The following is a 16,870-nucleotide window of genomic DNA, read 5'->3' on the forward strand; positions in this document are numbered from 1 at the left end:
GAGGGGCCATATGTAAATATAAGGGTGAATAGTCATTAATTTGTGGATGGTTGCTAATTGGTAACGGGTAATACAACAAAGAACAAAAGATAATTGAATCAAGGGGTCTGGGTAGGTTCTGCAAATAGAAAAGGTGCAACAATTAATTGTAAGAGGTGTTCTGACGGACAACAAAAGATTAAATAATTGTGGATAACCGTGGGAAATGGAATGAAGGAATGATACTAGATGGTATCTCTAGCTAAAAGGTACCAAATTCTAAAATAAAGACAAAAGAAAAATATCAATAAGATAACTTCAATGTATTCTGTAATGTTTCTGACTTCTTGATGTGCGTACCAGTGACACAATGGCACCAAGGAACTGGTCAGAAATGTCACATTTAAGCTTAGTTTGCAGGTGGATGAGTTGCATGTCCAGAAGTTTAATCCTGAGCAAAGCAGGTTGTATGGTCAGAAAACCGCTGGAAAAGTCAAAGAACACGAGTCTCACGGTGCTGTCTGACTCTTTCAGTTGAGTATGACCCCTGAGGAAGATGATGGGGTGTTCTGCTCCAGTGTGCAAACACCAACTGGAAAAAAAATTGTTTCAGAAGAATGACAGAATCTGTCTCCAGAAATCTAACAGGACAAAATGTTCTAATATGTGCCGTAAACATTTGAAGCTGTGGGCAGACGCAACATGTCAGATTGGAACAAGAAAATAAGGAAGCATCTGGCTTCTGGTCCTGATGGAGAAAATGATGGATGTGGCTAGCGACAATACTCAGGTAGGCTGTGGTGTTTAAATTATGCTCAGTTGGTACTAAGGGGTCCAAAGTGTGCCAAGAAAATATCCCCCACACCATTACACCAGCAGCAGCCTGAGCCATTGATACAAGGCAGGATGGATCCATGCTTTCATGTTTTTATGCCAAGTTCTGACCATCTGAATGTTGCAGCTGAATCCAAACTTACCAGATCAGGCAACGTTTTTCCAGTCTTTTATTGCCCAATTTTGGTGAGGCTGTGCCAATTCTGGCCTCAGTTTCCTGCTCTTAGCTGACAGGAGTGGCACCCGGTGTGGTCTTCTGCTGCTGTAGTTCTTCTTCAAGGTTGGACATGTTGTGCACTCAGTATTCTGCATTTCCTTTGTTATAATGACTTGTTTGAGTTACTGTTGCCTTTCTATCATCTCCAACCAGTCTGCCCATTCTCCTTTGACATCTCACATCAACAAGACATCCTTGTCCACGCAACTGCGGCTCACTGGATGTTTTCTCTCTTTGGGACGATTCTCTCTCAACCCTGGAGATGGTTGTACATGAAAATCAGAGTAGATAAGCAGTTTATGAAATACTCAGACCAGCCCGTCTGGGACCAACAACCATGCCACGTTCAAAGTCACTTAAATCTCCTTTCTTCCTCATTCTAGTGCTTGGTTTGAACTTCAGCAAATTGTCTTAACCAGATCTACATGCCTAAGTGCATTGAATTGCGGCCATGTGATTGGCAGATTAAATATTTGTGTTAACAAGCAATTGAACAGGTGTATCCAATAAAGTGGCCGGTGAGTGTATGTTACAATTGTAAAGTCCAGACGGTGATGCCTGATAGTGATAGGGGTCTTGACTTTTGCTGCATACTATGGCCTGTACTTCTAACATCTCAGGGCGGAACTTGATTTCCCAAATAAGGATTAGTGGGCGGGTCCACATAATGAGGAACGTGTGACCGACCTAATGCTGCATTCAGGGTTTCTTGTAGCGATCAAAGCCTTTCTGTCGTAGCGGTTTGTTTGGAATTAATAACTCAATCCACCTGTCAGCTTACACACATTTGATTTGTATGATGTAGAATGTTTTTATTTTTAGTTAAAGGGTTGCTATCTGCCCTGAATAAACCCTATATACCTATTAATGTTGCACATGTAGCATGATAGGAACATGAAAATGACAATAGGCGAGATGAAACCGAGAATATAGAATTTTGTCGCTTCTGTGACACATCTTTAATTTGAAGATACCAGCAATGTTTCTTGGGCCCTTATTCGCTTGTGCTTAAGCTGAGTTTCGACGTTCAATTTGTGCGTGACCACTATTTCCGACAGCTGTGAAGGCAGCAGATCCTTCGCTAAGCTACTCTTCAGTGAGACACCCACCCGAGTCTCGTCTCGCGGAGAGGATAGTGTTTTAAGGTGTTAACGGAGGGATCGCTTATGTTGATTCCGCAAAATGCTGAACCCGCAGAGATCTCTGTCCGAGCTGCCCAAGATGTCCGCTGCCAGTCAGGTGGAGAGGGCAGTGCTGGTAAGCTTGCTCGGCTTCTGTTTACTGCACTGCTGCTGCTACAGGCAGGGAGATACGGCGCTGTGTGACCGCTCTGCTAGCTGCATTGGTGTTACAGTGAGACAGTGGGGTGTTTTTTTGTCGCATTTATCGTTTTATAGTTGGGGTTGTTAAAAGAAAGGAGCTGGAACAAACTAACGTGCTAGCATGCGAGGGACTGGAGCATCCGCGAGGGCTACGTTGCAGGTGCAGTAGCAAGGGGCTCGCGCTCAGCTGTTGTGTTGACAGCTAGCGGCCCGTTGAAATATCGCGTTAACTCTAACACAGCATCCACACTGTAATACTGTCAGTTTATGCCAGTCTGTACTATACACAGGTAGTATATACAATATGCAGCAGAGGTGAGTACACGTCTGTGCAATATTACTACACATCTATCAGCCACATGATTATGATTCATGATGGATGAAGTGAATGTTATCTTGTTTTAATGCAAAGCTCTGCCGGAAAAGCCTTTAATCCTTACAATCATGTAGCTGTTTGACATGTACCATCCACCTAAACAGTGCAATCTTATTGAGCATCTGTGGGATGTGCCGGGATAAGTCCCGCCCACTATTCTTTATTTGGAAAATCAACTTCCGCCCTAAGATGTTATCATTGCAGGCCTCACAGCTCCTAAGAAGCCATTATTGAGGCCTTCAAACATCCAAAAACGCCAAAAATTGACCAGGGAGCACAAACACTGGACTACATAGATGCGTGGATAAAGGTACTCTGGATGGACAAGTCCAAGTTTGAACTCTTAAGTCAGCATCGTCCTGGTAATGTCCACAGAAAAGCTGGAGAACGTTTTGATGCTGGATGTATTGACCCACATTGAAACATGGTGGAAATTCCATGATGGTATGGGGTTCCATTTGTAGAAACAGCATGTGCAAATTAGTTAAAATTGATGCTATCATGAACAAGAAGGTCTAGCACAACATCTTGGTGCCTTTGTGGATTCCCTTCTGGATTGAACCTCATTGGTCGTGGGTTCATAAACCAAGAAAAGGGAATCTGGAGTTTTGGAACTGATGGACTGGCCAAGTCAAAGTCCAGACTTAAATCCTATTGAACAGATCTGGGATTTACTGAATTCAAAATAGATTACATAAAAGTTTCATCCAAAGCAAGTATTTGGGAACAACTAGGAACTTTTTGGAACTCAATAAAAAAAAGACTGTGGAAAAGTCCATAAAAACAATGACAGCAAGAATGCAAGCTGTTATCAGGGCCAAAGGAGGTCATACAAAATATTAAGATTTTTGTTTAATATATGTGAATAAGGACTATTTAGTTGTTCCAGATTCTTATTTGCCTAATAAATTACAATGCAATTTTTATTTTGAAAGAAATTTTTGGACAAATTTCTAAAATATTTGACTCAACCTGCAGCCAACATAACTGTATGTGACCTGTTTGTCTAGACTAACAGATAAGGACTGATTTAGAGAAGTGGCTTTATGAAAGAAAAATGACATTGCATAATAAAACGGACGTATTTGGGAAAACAGCTACTTTAAATAAGAACTGCAGTAACAAAATGTTATTGTCATGTAGTAGAATAACTAAATATCCACACGCTCACTGGGCTTCAGGTGGCTCTGGACTTCCTGCTCTTGCTTGGATTCGAAGCAGGCTTGGAGAAACATTAATGCAGGTTTAGTGTAACTGACCTGCACACTGCAAATTGTATTTGTTAACCAATGTGTAACAAACTAGCCTCTGAATTACATGAGGTGCAAAGTGCAGACAGTGATTCATCACATGGCTGAAATGGTAGTCGTTTCAAATAACAAGCTCTAAAAGACAGTAAAAAAGGTGCATTCATGTCACTGTGTTGCAACTTTATAACAAACCTCCATCTCATAAATGTGTACTCTCCTGTAAAACACTGTCCTTCAGCTGCTGTGCCCATGACTCCAGGCTGTTGGAGGCTCTAAAAGTTTGTAGTTCATCCAGAATCAGAACAGATGAAAAAGACCCCTAAAAATTCAGATTCCAGCAATAAGTTACAGCAGGCTGTGCACAATATCTGACAGCTGTTCTGACATTACATATATTTGTAAACTTTACTTAACCCTACTGTTATGTTGCGGGTCTAATGAGTAAAAAAAAAATCCCCCCCAAAAAAATAGTTTAACCCTCCTGTTTTCCTCATTTACAGGCACCGAAAAATATTGTTTCCTTGTCTGAACAAAATCCAAAAAAATCAGCAAAAACAATTCCTCAAATTTCTGAAAATTTGCAAAACCTTCAGGAAGAAAATTCCAATAATTCCTTAAAAGTTTCCCTTAAGAGTTTTTTTTAATCCTCCAAATTTTGGCAAGAAAAGTATTAGTAGTATAAATATTTTCAAAAAATCAGTAAAAATCTGCCAAAAAATCCTAAAAATATCTAAAGTGATTATATATTTATCAGTAAAACTTCTGATATTTTCTTTAAGAACATTCACCAAAAAATCAAAAACGTTGGTAAATGTTCTTAAGAAACATTTTTAAAATTTCTTTTTTCCACCAAAAATTGTTCAAAGATTTCCCGAAAATGTGGACATCAGAAATTTCAATGTGAAAATGTGTTTTTCCCCCACATTTTCAAAACGGGTCCATTTTGACCCGTTTGACAGCACAAGGATTTAAGTATTTTTTCAGTATGAAACTTCTTGTTCTTGGCTTGATAAGTTTAATAAATGTTTATAATTTTGATGTCTTCAGTATTAATATACAGTGTATAAAATAATGAAATAAAACCATACAGTAAAAAAAAGTTTCAACATACATTTTTTTATGAAAAACAAGTGAATTAGTGAATCCTCATTGAACCATGATCTGTGAGAGGCAAAGAACACATTGCACTAAATATTGGTTGAAATAGTTGGTAATGGAGGTAATAATGAGATATAAACAATTTTTCTGACATTTTTGGATAATTAAACATCATTGCTGTTCTTGAGAAATAGACCTAATAGGAGGGTTAAATGATAAAAACACTTTTTTTTTTAGTTTTTTTTTTTAGTTTTTTTACATTTATACTACACATCCTGTAAGGGTTGCATGGGTCTGGAGCCTATCCCAACTCTATTTCTGCTCCACTATACCACTTCACTCTGAAAATGTTATACATACCATATGATTTTATGAGGAAAGAAGGTTTGTAATAATGTTTGATAAATCTTCCTAGCATTGGAGGGTGGATGTGACTTGTGCAACACATCAAGCTGTATTGTCCACAATGGTCTGTAGCTTCTTCTGACACCTCCACTAGGTCATCTACCACCTCCCACACGACAAGCTCATCAGAAATTGTCAATGTTACTTTACATTTGCCTGTTTGTTAGGAGTCAAATGTTTGTTTCATTTGTTTTGGTAGGAGGAGGAATTCAACTGGCTGCTGAAAGAAGAAGTACATGCTGTCCTAAAACAGCTCCAGGATGTCCTGAAGGTAAAAGCTTACCTTTCGTGGACTGTGTATAAAGCTGTATTTAGGGCTTAGTAAAGAGTTGTTCCACATATCTTGTACAAGGATCTGTTCTCTTGTCCCGAGGAGTCCTGGTCAGTCTGTCAAAAGAGCCGTACATCGTCTTTTTGTGACTCCAGAGGAATTAATAATCTTTATGTTCATCTCAGCTCTCATTAAGAACTGGTTGCAGACAGTTTGAGTTGATGTGGGTGTTTACCAGGTAGGGAGGGTCTAACAAAAAGGGGCATTATGGGACATGTATGATTCAGTGTTCTTTGGAGCTTTACCCACAAAGGGAATTCTCGTGATATCGTTCCAGCTATATGACAAGTATGTCAAATCCGATTAAATAAACAAGGCAGTCATCGGTCTCTCACTGTTTTCACGAAACAAAGCTCGTCTGATCTCACCTGTCAGGCACAGAGAGCACTCTGAAACGCTAAAGCTGATGATTGCAGGACCATTTAAAACTAAAAGCAGCAAGTGAGGAGTTTGTAGTGACGGAAAATCATAAGTTAGCCTCATATGAAAATCCGTACCAAGGAAACAACACAACATTCTATTTTGAGGATTAAAGGAAATGGAAACCCGTTGTTTAAAAATGACCTTTTAACCCTCTGATGTACAACATGGGTCAAAAGTGACCCATATTCAGTGGAAAATGGGTATCTCTTGACCCATGCTATGCAGCAAATGGTTAAAAATGTTGTTAGAGACATTCACAATAATCTCCATTTATTATTTTCCAATTTTCACTTCAGAAAGGGAAATCTGTCAAGGGAAAGATGCATGAATTCTGCACCTACAAATATTTGTTCCAAATACTGAGAAGCTCCTTTGCTCTGCTCTTTTCAATAGGAGGCATCTAGACGTTTCTCAATGCCAACACCAGGCCTGGAGAGTCAGCTCAAACAGGAGAACTTCATCCTCGGCAGCTCAACGTAATACTTTATTTCTCTTATCGATTGATTTTAAAGTGTAACTCTTTATAGTTGCAATGACGAGGTCAGCATTAGTTAAACTAAGCTCTGTCTGTTACATCAGACTATCTTCCTGTGGGGAAGTGTCTGTCCTATGATAACTGCTCTTCTGAAAGTGATGGCCATTTCCTCTTGTTTTTGAGGTGATATTAAAATACAGATGTGATGTTTTGCAGCATGGACCAAGTGAAGGGGGTGCTGACTTTACAGGGAGATGCGCTGACTCAGACTGTAAGTTTGTGATGTTCTCATTCAGGCTTTAGTCCACTTTTTAGAAGACAAAGCATTCATTTAAGCTTAAAGTGTGACTTTCCTTATTTTACTTTCAGGACATAAACCTGAAGGTTGCAAAGAGCAGCCAAGTGCTACACTTTCAGTTCAGAGAAGACAAGCAATGGAAACTGCAGCAGGTACTGTAGAGTGTAATAGCAACCAGAAAAATAAAGAACTGGAGCTGAAGCTGTGAGGACTTAGCCTAGCCGCGCTAGACAACCCACGGCAACGAATTTAATTCTCTGCCAGGGTGGGTCTAGTTACCCTCCATGAGGCTCGAGGCTGGATTCTCCTAAAACTGGCCGGACGAATAACCATGAAGTGTAGAGTCAGAAGGCGGGCGTAACTAAGTGATGACAGAGGCGCGACGATTCTGACAGAAACAACCGGCGCACAATAAACAGTTATCTTTCGACTCGGCTTTGGCCACAGCCCTTAAAGATTTGAAGCTAAAATTCAACTTGAAAGATAAACAAAGGATGGCACTGAAGTGTTTCATTGAGAAGAAAGACGTATTTGGACTTATGCTGACGGGATATGGCAAATCCTTAATATATCAGTTGGCTCCGCTGGTTGGGAAGCTAATGAGACTTAGCCACAATCTGCCGGCGCTCTAGGAACTCCGTCAGCCTATTCGTTGCGCTGATTGGTTGTATACCTACCCAATTGCTGCAGAGTGATTTGAACGACAACCTTTCAGCCCGCCTCCCTCCCTGTCGAGCGGCCCTAGACCCTTGTGCCTTCAGAACATGGGTCTAGCGCGGCTAGGCTAGTGAGGACTATCAGAGGAAGACTCTCAGGAGGCATCCAGATCAGATGTCCAAATAGAATAGAAATACTTTTTGTCTTTTTATATGGTTTTTCCTTGGGTGTCAAGAAAGCCACTTACAAATAAAATGTATTATTATTATTATTATTGGTAGTAATATTATTATTATTTAATTGATCCCCAGGGGGACGTTCTGTTGTTGTAAAGTGGTCACTACCACAATACAAATACATTTAAAAAAATGTTCAGTATACTTAAGCACAAATGCACTACAAAATATAAAATATACAAAGATTAAAAGTACAAAAATGAAAAATGCACTGTAAAAAGAAATGTGATCAGTTGCAGTAAATCACAAAATGAGCTTTGTATCACCTTGCAACTTTGTCACAGCCTACCTTGCACAGTTTTCTAACCGACTAGACTGTAATCATGCCTTACTTCTATCCTTCACCTTCCTTTTGTGTCTGTTCCTCTGTCAGATCCAGGATGCCAGGAACCACGTGAACCAGGCTCTGCAGCTGCTTAGCAGCCGTGATGAGAGCTACCACTTTAAGACTGGTGCTGAAGTTAATAAGGTCTGTCCCTCCAGTGCAGCGGCATGCCGTTCAAATCAGCAACAAGATGAATGCGACTGAGACCCCATTCTTTTGCCATGCCGCTCATACTAACTCCATGTTTCTGCTCCTGCTGCAGCTCATGGATGCAGTGATGCTCCAGCTGACACGAGCACGAAACCGCCTCACCACCCCAGCCTCCCTGACGCTGCCTGAGCTGGCCACCAGTGGTCTGATGGTACAGGCCAGCAGACTATACACAAACACTGCTTTAACACACAGAGGGTCAGGTTATGTCTGGCAGTGGAATTTTAAGACTCTCTTCCTCTAAATCTGACAACCAACATGAGCAACGCATCATCCAATGCTCATCTTTAACAAACGGGTTACCATCACATATTTAATACAAATCCCAAGTAACTGAGGAAGTCTGAAATTATATGGACAAAATGTTCAGACAGCTTTGTCTATTTGCTGTTATTCCTGGCTAAACGTTGATGGTTTTAGCAACACAAGTTAAACTATCTTATGGGTGTAATGTTTAGGTGTGTGAACATGTAGTACAGAGCAAAATGTTGTAGCTCTGTGGATTTAGCATGAAGCCTGGTACTGACGTTCCATCCTGTGTCTGCTTAACCTTCCATCATCAGAAAATGTTCACCCCTCCCATGCCCGGAGACGTGATGGTCAACTTTTACATCAACTTAAGCAAACTGTGTCTGACTGTCTACCAGCTCCACGTGCTTCCTCCAAATACCACCAAGGTGAAAATGATTAAAAGAAATGCAACACTGTCTAAAGCTACAAGCTTGACTTGACTGACGTTTCATTATTTTTTCTGTCATGTCCACAGAATTTCAAGCCAGCTGGAAGCTCAGTGTTGCACAACCCCGGAGCAATGTTGTAAGTCCTGTTTTCTTTTCTCTCCTGTCCTTGTCCTTTGTACCTTTCTTGCTCCTGTAAAATACAGTAAAACATTCAATGAATACCTAAAACAGGTAAACGGTAAATTACATCAAGCGGATAGTCGCTGGTAACACTTATGACTCTGTAAGTTCTGCGATTCCAAGGCTCTGTTAGAAGCTCTGCAGCATTCAAAAAGTGCAGCTTTACACTCCCTTTAACCTCTTGCTTTTTGCTGTGAACCTCGCCCTCACAGTGAGCTCAACAACAACCGCTTTGAAGTGAGTCACGTTCATAAGGTGGAATGTGTGGTGCCATGGCTCAACGACACGCTGGTGTTTTTCACCATCTCCCTGCAACTCTGTCAGCAGCTCAAGGACAAGGTGAGTATCTAAAAATACATCCTTACCTGCTTGATCTTAACGTGAAATGGCGGGTAGATCGGCAGACTGAAAATACGAGAATACCCGTGAGCGTCTAGCAGAAAAGCAGCTGCTGAATTCATTGAAAAGTCCCCCCAAAAATTAGAAGTGAACAAGTTTACGCTACAAAATTTGAAAATCGCTTTCTTCAGCAGCATAATCAACATTAGAATGACAATTGACTGTTTATTCTCCTCCTGGTCTTACAAAACATGGAAGTTGGCCCAATAACTGGAAGTTATGTGCAAAGGCTTCCCAAGAAACATACTAATCACCTGCATCGTGGAACTGTAATCAAGGCCCAAAAACACAATTTTGGAAAGGCCATGCCCCTCATACTGTAAGCCTGACTGACTTGAAATTTGACAAACAAGTCCAGCTCAATACAGGAGGTCCTTGATTTATGACGTCCTCGACTTACATCGCTGTGCCGTTTCGTCAGAACTAGGGCTGGATCCGAATATTTGGTTGTTGTGGTGGTATTAGAATATTTACTTTGAGATGTCAATATTCGGATGTCTCCCCCCTCCACTGGACCTACCAACCCCGACGTCCTGCTTCCCTTCGCCCGTGTTAGTAAACAGATGACAAAAGCCGAAATATCCATGCTAATGCTATGCTAATGCTGTTGGGCTCCGAAGCAAGATCAAATTTCTTGAAAAAGTGCTTCATGTGCACAAGTAAACACAGGTCCACTTCAGAAAGTATTTAGGCACCATCATGCTTTATTTTGTGTGTGTGTGAGTGTGTTTTAATGGATAAAATTGACCAGTTTTTCCATCAATTGTCACTCAATGTCTATTTTACCCATTCAAAATATAATATGTATACTAAAACGTGCAAAAAAAAAATGAAGGGGTTGGAATACTTTGTGAAGTGTTGACTAGTTAATTGGTTGATCAGTAACGTTGCATGTATGATTGTACATGAATCTAAACATGCGACTCTGACCTCCCTTTCTTGCAGATTTCAGTCTTCTCCAGTTTCTGGAACTACAGACCTTTCTAATCTTCCTCCTGTCCATCCTCCAGTGACCGGTCAGACCCAAAGTAAGCACTCCATTACACCCTCAAGGATGTGTAAGGGACACCCTGGGAAGATTTTATTTTTATATGTGTGTTTTTCATGCAATCATTCAGCCTGAAGTGTTGCATGATTAGTCAAGAGCCATTTAGATCCGAACAGATGTCAGCCTTTCCTATACCCAGTAAACAGCTGACCGACATTCCTCTTATATATATGCGTGTGTGTGTGTATTACATCTCCGCATACTGACTTAAACTTCTCAATGACTGAATGTGATTGTTGTGCTTACCTATTGGAATAATATTTTGTTACGTTAAAGCAATTCAGTTCTTACTATTTATCTAGTTTTCAGCCAAAGGTTATCAACTGGAACACTACTTTTAACCAGTACTTGGTCATCACAGTGGATTTTTTTTCTGGAATACTTTGAATTCCCTCACAGCAGTTCATCCTTCGCATTACCGAACAGTACAGTTCTACTTTCTTCCTCCACAAAACACTGCAAATTTTGCATATTAAGGTTTTCTTACCATGGATGGAACAACTCAACCTGTTAAAGTATTACTATAATGTCTGCTTTAGGTCTCAAACAGCTTGTGGTAATTCGAAGGTCTAGTTATTTAAAGTAACAGTGCTTATACACTTCACCTCAAGACAAGAAGAAATATACAGACTGTAACTAGAAAAGGTCAACACATTTATTCTAAAAGAATCCAACTAATATAGTTGACTCAGAGCTCATTCATTCCTCTGTAGGTTGTTCAAAAGGCAAGGACAAACAACAGATATAAAGATCTAGCAAGCCAGATGCAGGCCTTTCCTTCACAAACAGTCTGTCATGGAACAGAATGTTTGATGTAGAGAGTGCTTCTCATACAGTCTAATGTGTAACATGGCAGAGAAACCAATATTACACAGATCTGTTGTTGTGAAAGGCAGTAGTGTCATAGTGGCCAGTTATTCCCGGAGCACCCAATGGACGTCATTCAGAGCAGAAATATATTCAAGCAGGGCACCAGCTTAGCCACACACTGGATATCTGTAAAGACCACTGGGCAGCGTGGTCACTTTTGAAATCCATCTGACTTCAGTGTGTAACAGAAGCAGTTGTCATCACGGTCCATGCTCTTACAGGGTTCCTCAAATAAGGAAGAACAAGGAGGACACGAAATCGTAACTCCAGTACTTGAAAAGTCTGACGATTAAAAGTACAGTACTCAGTACAATCCCTCAATGACATGAGGAATTTTCAGCAGCTTTCTTGGTGATTCCAGCGGCTCAACTGGCCTCCAATGCCTGTACTTTAAATTCAGCTATACCTGAGTGCAATGACACAAAGTAATCTCAACTTAAAGGTACACTAACAATGAAAACTAAATGCATAAAATGTGGCAAATGCCGTCAAAAGATAAAACATATATCCAAAACTTATAAATATATATATTTGTATACTATAATGCTATGACCTCAATCTCTCTCTTTTGTTTATGCATTTATTGATGCTTTTTGTTTTCAATGTCGAACTTTTTCCTAAAGGGGCCAGCAAGTTCCTCGAGTGGAAAATGTCCTCATGTTTAACACATTAGGAAGAGGTTGACCTTATATACACCCCCTGTCAAAAGTTTTGAGACACTTTCTCATTCAAATAAATTAGAAGCTGTCTCAAAACTTTTGACAGGGGGTGTAATTAGGAAAAAAAACCTGAAATCTTTGTTAGAAATCCTCGTAGAACTCGTTTTGGAAAGTTGCAATGCATACCAAGGGGAATCCTTCAATCTTTGCAAGCTCCGGACCACGTCCTCTGTATCATCAAGTCTCCTGGCAACATTGCCACCAGAGATCAGAGAGGGCTATCCTCCTGCTTGACAGGAGAAAGGTTTTAATGCAGCTCCTATCTATCCGAATGTCAAAGTGGCAGTGTACTAAGCTTGGATGAATATATCCGCTCTCTGCAACTGGCTGAGTCCATTTCTGGTTGTTTTTTGTTTGTTTGTTTTGGTGGGGAGAATTTTTGTCCTTTTATTTTGCTGATTTAATATGCTGCCTCCATGGGAATATGACTCGGTAAACATCCACCTTTAAACTACAGTTCACACAGGTGTTTTCAGTTGGAGCTGTGTTTGTGAAAATAGCAGCATGTAGCTACAGGTACTGTGAAGTGAAAGCTGACAGAGGTGATGCAGTTACAGACATCAGTCGTCTTAACAGTCTCAAATTTCAGCATGCAAGTTATCCAAATTATGTGCATCATGTGTCTCCTCATAACTGCACGGTTGGTTTGGATGCCACAAATTTCTAACAGAACGTCTGTTAGAATTTTGGAAATATAAAGGAAATGTGAGGGCAAGCAGTAGTAAAAGGAAAAAAAACATTACCCACTGTGATCTTTTTGGCGAATGCAAACATGTTGATGACAAAAGAAAGAAAAAGTTTCCCCTCCGCTCATCGACTGAACAGTACCCAGCTCTGTAGTCCGTCCACCTTCAGCACCGTCAAACACCTTCTGTTACAAAGGGTCAGGGTTGTCCCGTGGTTAGATCAGCAGGTGTTCAAGTCTCTGTGTGACTTTTTTTGCATGTCAAGAGAAAATGCAGAACCAGTGCCATTCCATTTACATAATGTTAAAAAGCTGCATCCTCAAGCAGTGTTTGCTGAAGATAAACACACAACGCTGATTAGGGTTAGGTGGTAGACGCATTCATCAGCTATCGGTGACTGGTTGAATCCATTGCAGGTTGTTTTCAAAGGGTGATTTATTTATTTTTTTGTCCTTTTATTTTGCTAATGTCACGCTCTTGGTGACAGTCTGACTTCATGAATACTTAACCTGTACAGTGCAGCTCAGAGTGAGCGCTAGTAGGAGCTGGATGTTGAAGTTGCACGCAGGCAGACGTGATTAAGTTACTGTCATCAGCTACTAATTGTCTGAATAGGCTCAAATTTCAGTGTGATGACGCCTCCATGGATACATCCGGTTATTGAAGTTCAAATCATCACCTAACCCTTACACACATCACATAAGTGAAGTCCTTCTGAGAGCGTTCAAGTGTTACATCGTGGTTGTATCATGTGTGATTAATGGTAAAGATGAGCGTAAAGAGCTATGAATGTTTATGTCCTCAAGACAGTTGTATGATCACAGAGTTGGTTTGATGAGGATTGAAATGCTACATATTCACAATATGACACCATATCCAGACTGGTAGATATGAGGCATTCATGTTTTGTTTTCAGGCACTTGTCTATTACTCAGTGCCAAGTCAAGAAAAAATCATTTTCAGTTGATGCAAATGAAGTTGGAAGTTTGTCGTGCAATGGAGCTGGGCCAGTGTTTGTTTTGTTTTTTTAATTTGTCATTGCTGTTAAATGAAAACTACTCACATTCCCGGTGTATTACTATATAGATATGTCTGAATAATGAGCTATTTGTCATGTGTTCATGTAACTTTGGTTTGAATTGAAATGTTTGTCTGCTCTGTGTTCATATTTATTTTTGTTTCTCACATGTTTTTGAAACCATGTAAACCAGACACTAATTCAATCATTAACCAATGACTTCCACCCAGTAAGTGTTAATCTATTTAAATAAGCTGCTTGTCTTGGAAAAAAAAAAGTGGAAATTATTTAGTTGTGCAATAAAACTATTCTTAACACCAAGCTGTCTTTGTTGAGTGCACTCTTTTGCTGCCTGCTGCTGTGAAGCTACGTAAAAAGATGTTTTACAACTATACACATAGACTGGGAATACAAGTTGTTTACATTAGTATGAGAGAAGCAACATTTATGAACAGATGTTATGTTTCCTGGAGGGCTGCACAGTGGATCAGTTGTTAGTCTTGTCGCCTCACAGCTTGAAGATCCTCTGTTTTATCTGGGTTCTCCGGCTTCCTCTCACAGTCCAAAAACATGCTGAGGTTAATTGGTGACTAAATTATCTGTAGATTTGAATGCGAGTGTGCTTGTTTGTCTATGTAACCTTAATGATAACTAAGTGGTGTATAGAGAATGGATGGATGTTCCCCGGAGAGTCAGTCCAGGAAGTGACGGGAAGCAGAGATAAAAGTCTTCCAGGAGAAGGAGACGGAACCATGAGCAAGCAGTATGCACACTGCACAGGTTTCCAGTCTATCACAGGACTACACAGAGAGACAAACAAGCACACTCAATTGAGGATTACAAATGAACCTCTTGTGCATAGCTGCAGGTGAACCGAAGTGTTTGCACATCAGGTCTGTAAAGTCAAGCAGAAGAGTTCTCCCTCCACAACCTCCTGAAACCATGAGATGGCTGGCATTCAGATTTCATGGAGGGTAGCACAGAGCTCTGGTTGCTCTGCTGATAACCTCTTCAAAACACTTTACCGTTAAATATGGTGCCTGCCATTTGTTGCCCACCATTCTCTGCACAAGAAAAGATTCACTACAGTTACTTTCTCCTTCCCATCCACCTCATCTTCCACCTCTAAGCCTGGATAATGAGACTAGACTGCTGTAGTCTTAAGAGTAGGAGAAGGCTTGGTGACCTAACAGAGCCCTTTACACTTTACCCTCTGCGCTACGACTAACCTTGTGGAACAATTCTAAAAGCCAAAAAGTCTTTTCACCCAGAGAACCAAGCTGTTCTTCTGAGCTTGTTAGCTTAAAAACCTGGAAGCAAAACCTTAAGAAGGGAACTGTGTTTGTGTCTAAACAGACAAAGGAACAGAAACAGAACTGCGACTCATAAACACACAAGTCTCCCTGAGTTTATTTCAGCAAACAAAGTAAAAAGAAGATGATTTCTAACCTAAAGAGACACTGAAAACAAAACATAACAAACCAAAAAAACAGACTGCTGAGAGTTTCCATCTGCTCTGTGGTATCTGAACAATAAACCTGATAGAGCAGAGAGAGCAGTCAGAAAGATCGCGTCTGTTCATTTTTTTTTTAGCTGCTTAGTAAAGTGCAAACATTTCATATACAGATTGGTGAGTAGAATCAAAGCTTCTCTTTTGTTACAGGACTTCCAGCTTCATCAGCTGTCAGGGCTCCAGAGCCATGTTGTCTATGCCAAACCTCCGTCTCCGAGGCTGTCGAGGAAACAAAAAGGAACCATCATCTTCATTAGATGACAACTTTATCATTTGGTATCCTCACTGAAAGCTGTATTTCCATGCAGGGTGACTCATATTTGAACATCTATTATGATTTGCCTGTATTTGCCCTGTTATGGGAATCCTTTCTCACTCTGACTCCAAGTTAAGACACAAGTCATAGTATAAATATCTGTCTGCTGGTTTTTATCCTGAAGAAGGAAGTGTGACGAAACACTGATCTTCACAACAAGTGTGCCATTTCTTTTAGTTTAATCTTATGTGTGTGTTTACCTTTTCATCCTCACAGCAGAAGCAGCAACAGCAGCGGATGAGGACCAGGATGAACAGCAGAAGAATCATACCTGAGAGCACAACAGCAAATGGGAGTGCAGAGAAATGACTAAAATTGTTTGCTATGCAACTGTACCCTTCTTAGGGTGGAAATCTTGCAATATCTGCATTCAGACTGAGGCTGTACAATACACCATTTCACGGTGTGTGCATGAGCAATAGTGACATCACTGGAGAGACGATGTGAATAAAGGCAAGTGAACTTAAACACATCATGCTACAATATTTTTGCTGCTTGATACAGATGAAAACTTGCATTATTTTTATTTTCCATGACTAATCTTTAGGTCTATAGTCCACATCAGGCTCGGTAAACCAGCCGGCTAGAGGATGAAGACCGGCCCACACCAGTAACGACATAACAACGAAACGTCGTAAACCGAAGGCCCCCTGTGCAGTAAACACTAATCACATGTCTCATTTCTGAAAGACGTATGCTTGAGTTTCAGCTTTTCTGCTATCATCCTGCTGAGCCTGCCTATTTTTTGAGTTCTCTTAATACTGTTAGAAACAATCTGTCGCTCTTCACTCACCAATGAAGATGAAGAAGACTGCCAAATAAACAATATCCCAGTCAGATTCGAACTCCAGCTTCGACTGCAGTCTGGAAAGCGCATCGTCGAACTGATCCATCATTCAGTCTGCTCGAAGAAACACACAGAGTGGATGACATGTCGCAGTTCAGCTTCTGTCATTCACACACCAGAGCAGCACCACACAGAAGAGTAACAGTGTTGGGTTCAAC

At 40.5% G+C, this 16,870-nt stretch overlaps 2 protein-coding genes across 2 annotated transcripts; one reads left to right on the plus strand and one right to left on the minus strand.

Moving 5' to 3' along the window:
• Positions 1-2,074: 2,074 nt before the first annotated feature.
• On the plus strand, positions 2,075-14,357 carry rogdi (rogdi atypical leucine zipper). The gene is made up of 11 exons (XM_022212090.2): positions 2,075-2,287; positions 5,681-5,752; positions 6,629-6,711; positions 6,927-6,981; positions 7,080-7,160; positions 8,275-8,370; positions 8,489-8,587; positions 9,000-9,113; positions 9,203-9,252; positions 9,509-9,635; positions 10,641-14,357. Exons 1-11 carry the CDS (start codon positions 2,213-2,215, stop codon positions 10,680-10,682), a joined length of 894 nt encoding a protein of 297 aa, XP_022067782.1. The 5' UTR covers positions 2,075-2,212; the 3' UTR covers positions 10,683-14,357.
• Positions 14,358-15,665: 1,308 nt separating this feature from the next.
• Positions 15,666-16,780, minus strand: smim22 (small integral membrane protein 22). The gene is made up of 3 exons (XM_022212092.2): positions 16,659-16,780; positions 16,066-16,136; positions 15,666-15,768 (listed from the first exon to the last, which is right to left on the minus strand). The coding sequence occupies exons 1-3, from the start codon at positions 16,759-16,761 to the stop codon at positions 15,721-15,723; spliced, it is 222 nt and encodes a 73-aa protein (XP_022067784.2). The 5' UTR covers positions 16,762-16,780; the 3' UTR covers positions 15,666-15,720.
• Positions 16,781-16,870: the final 90 nt, after the last annotated feature.

This window comes from Acanthochromis polyacanthus, chromosome 21 (genome assembly GCF_021347895.1).
Source record: "Acanthochromis polyacanthus isolate Apoly-LR-REF ecotype Palm Island chromosome 21, KAUST_Apoly_ChrSc, whole genome shotgun sequence".
Lineage (NCBI taxonomy): Eukaryota > Metazoa > Chordata > Actinopteri > Pomacentridae > Acanthochromis > Acanthochromis polyacanthus.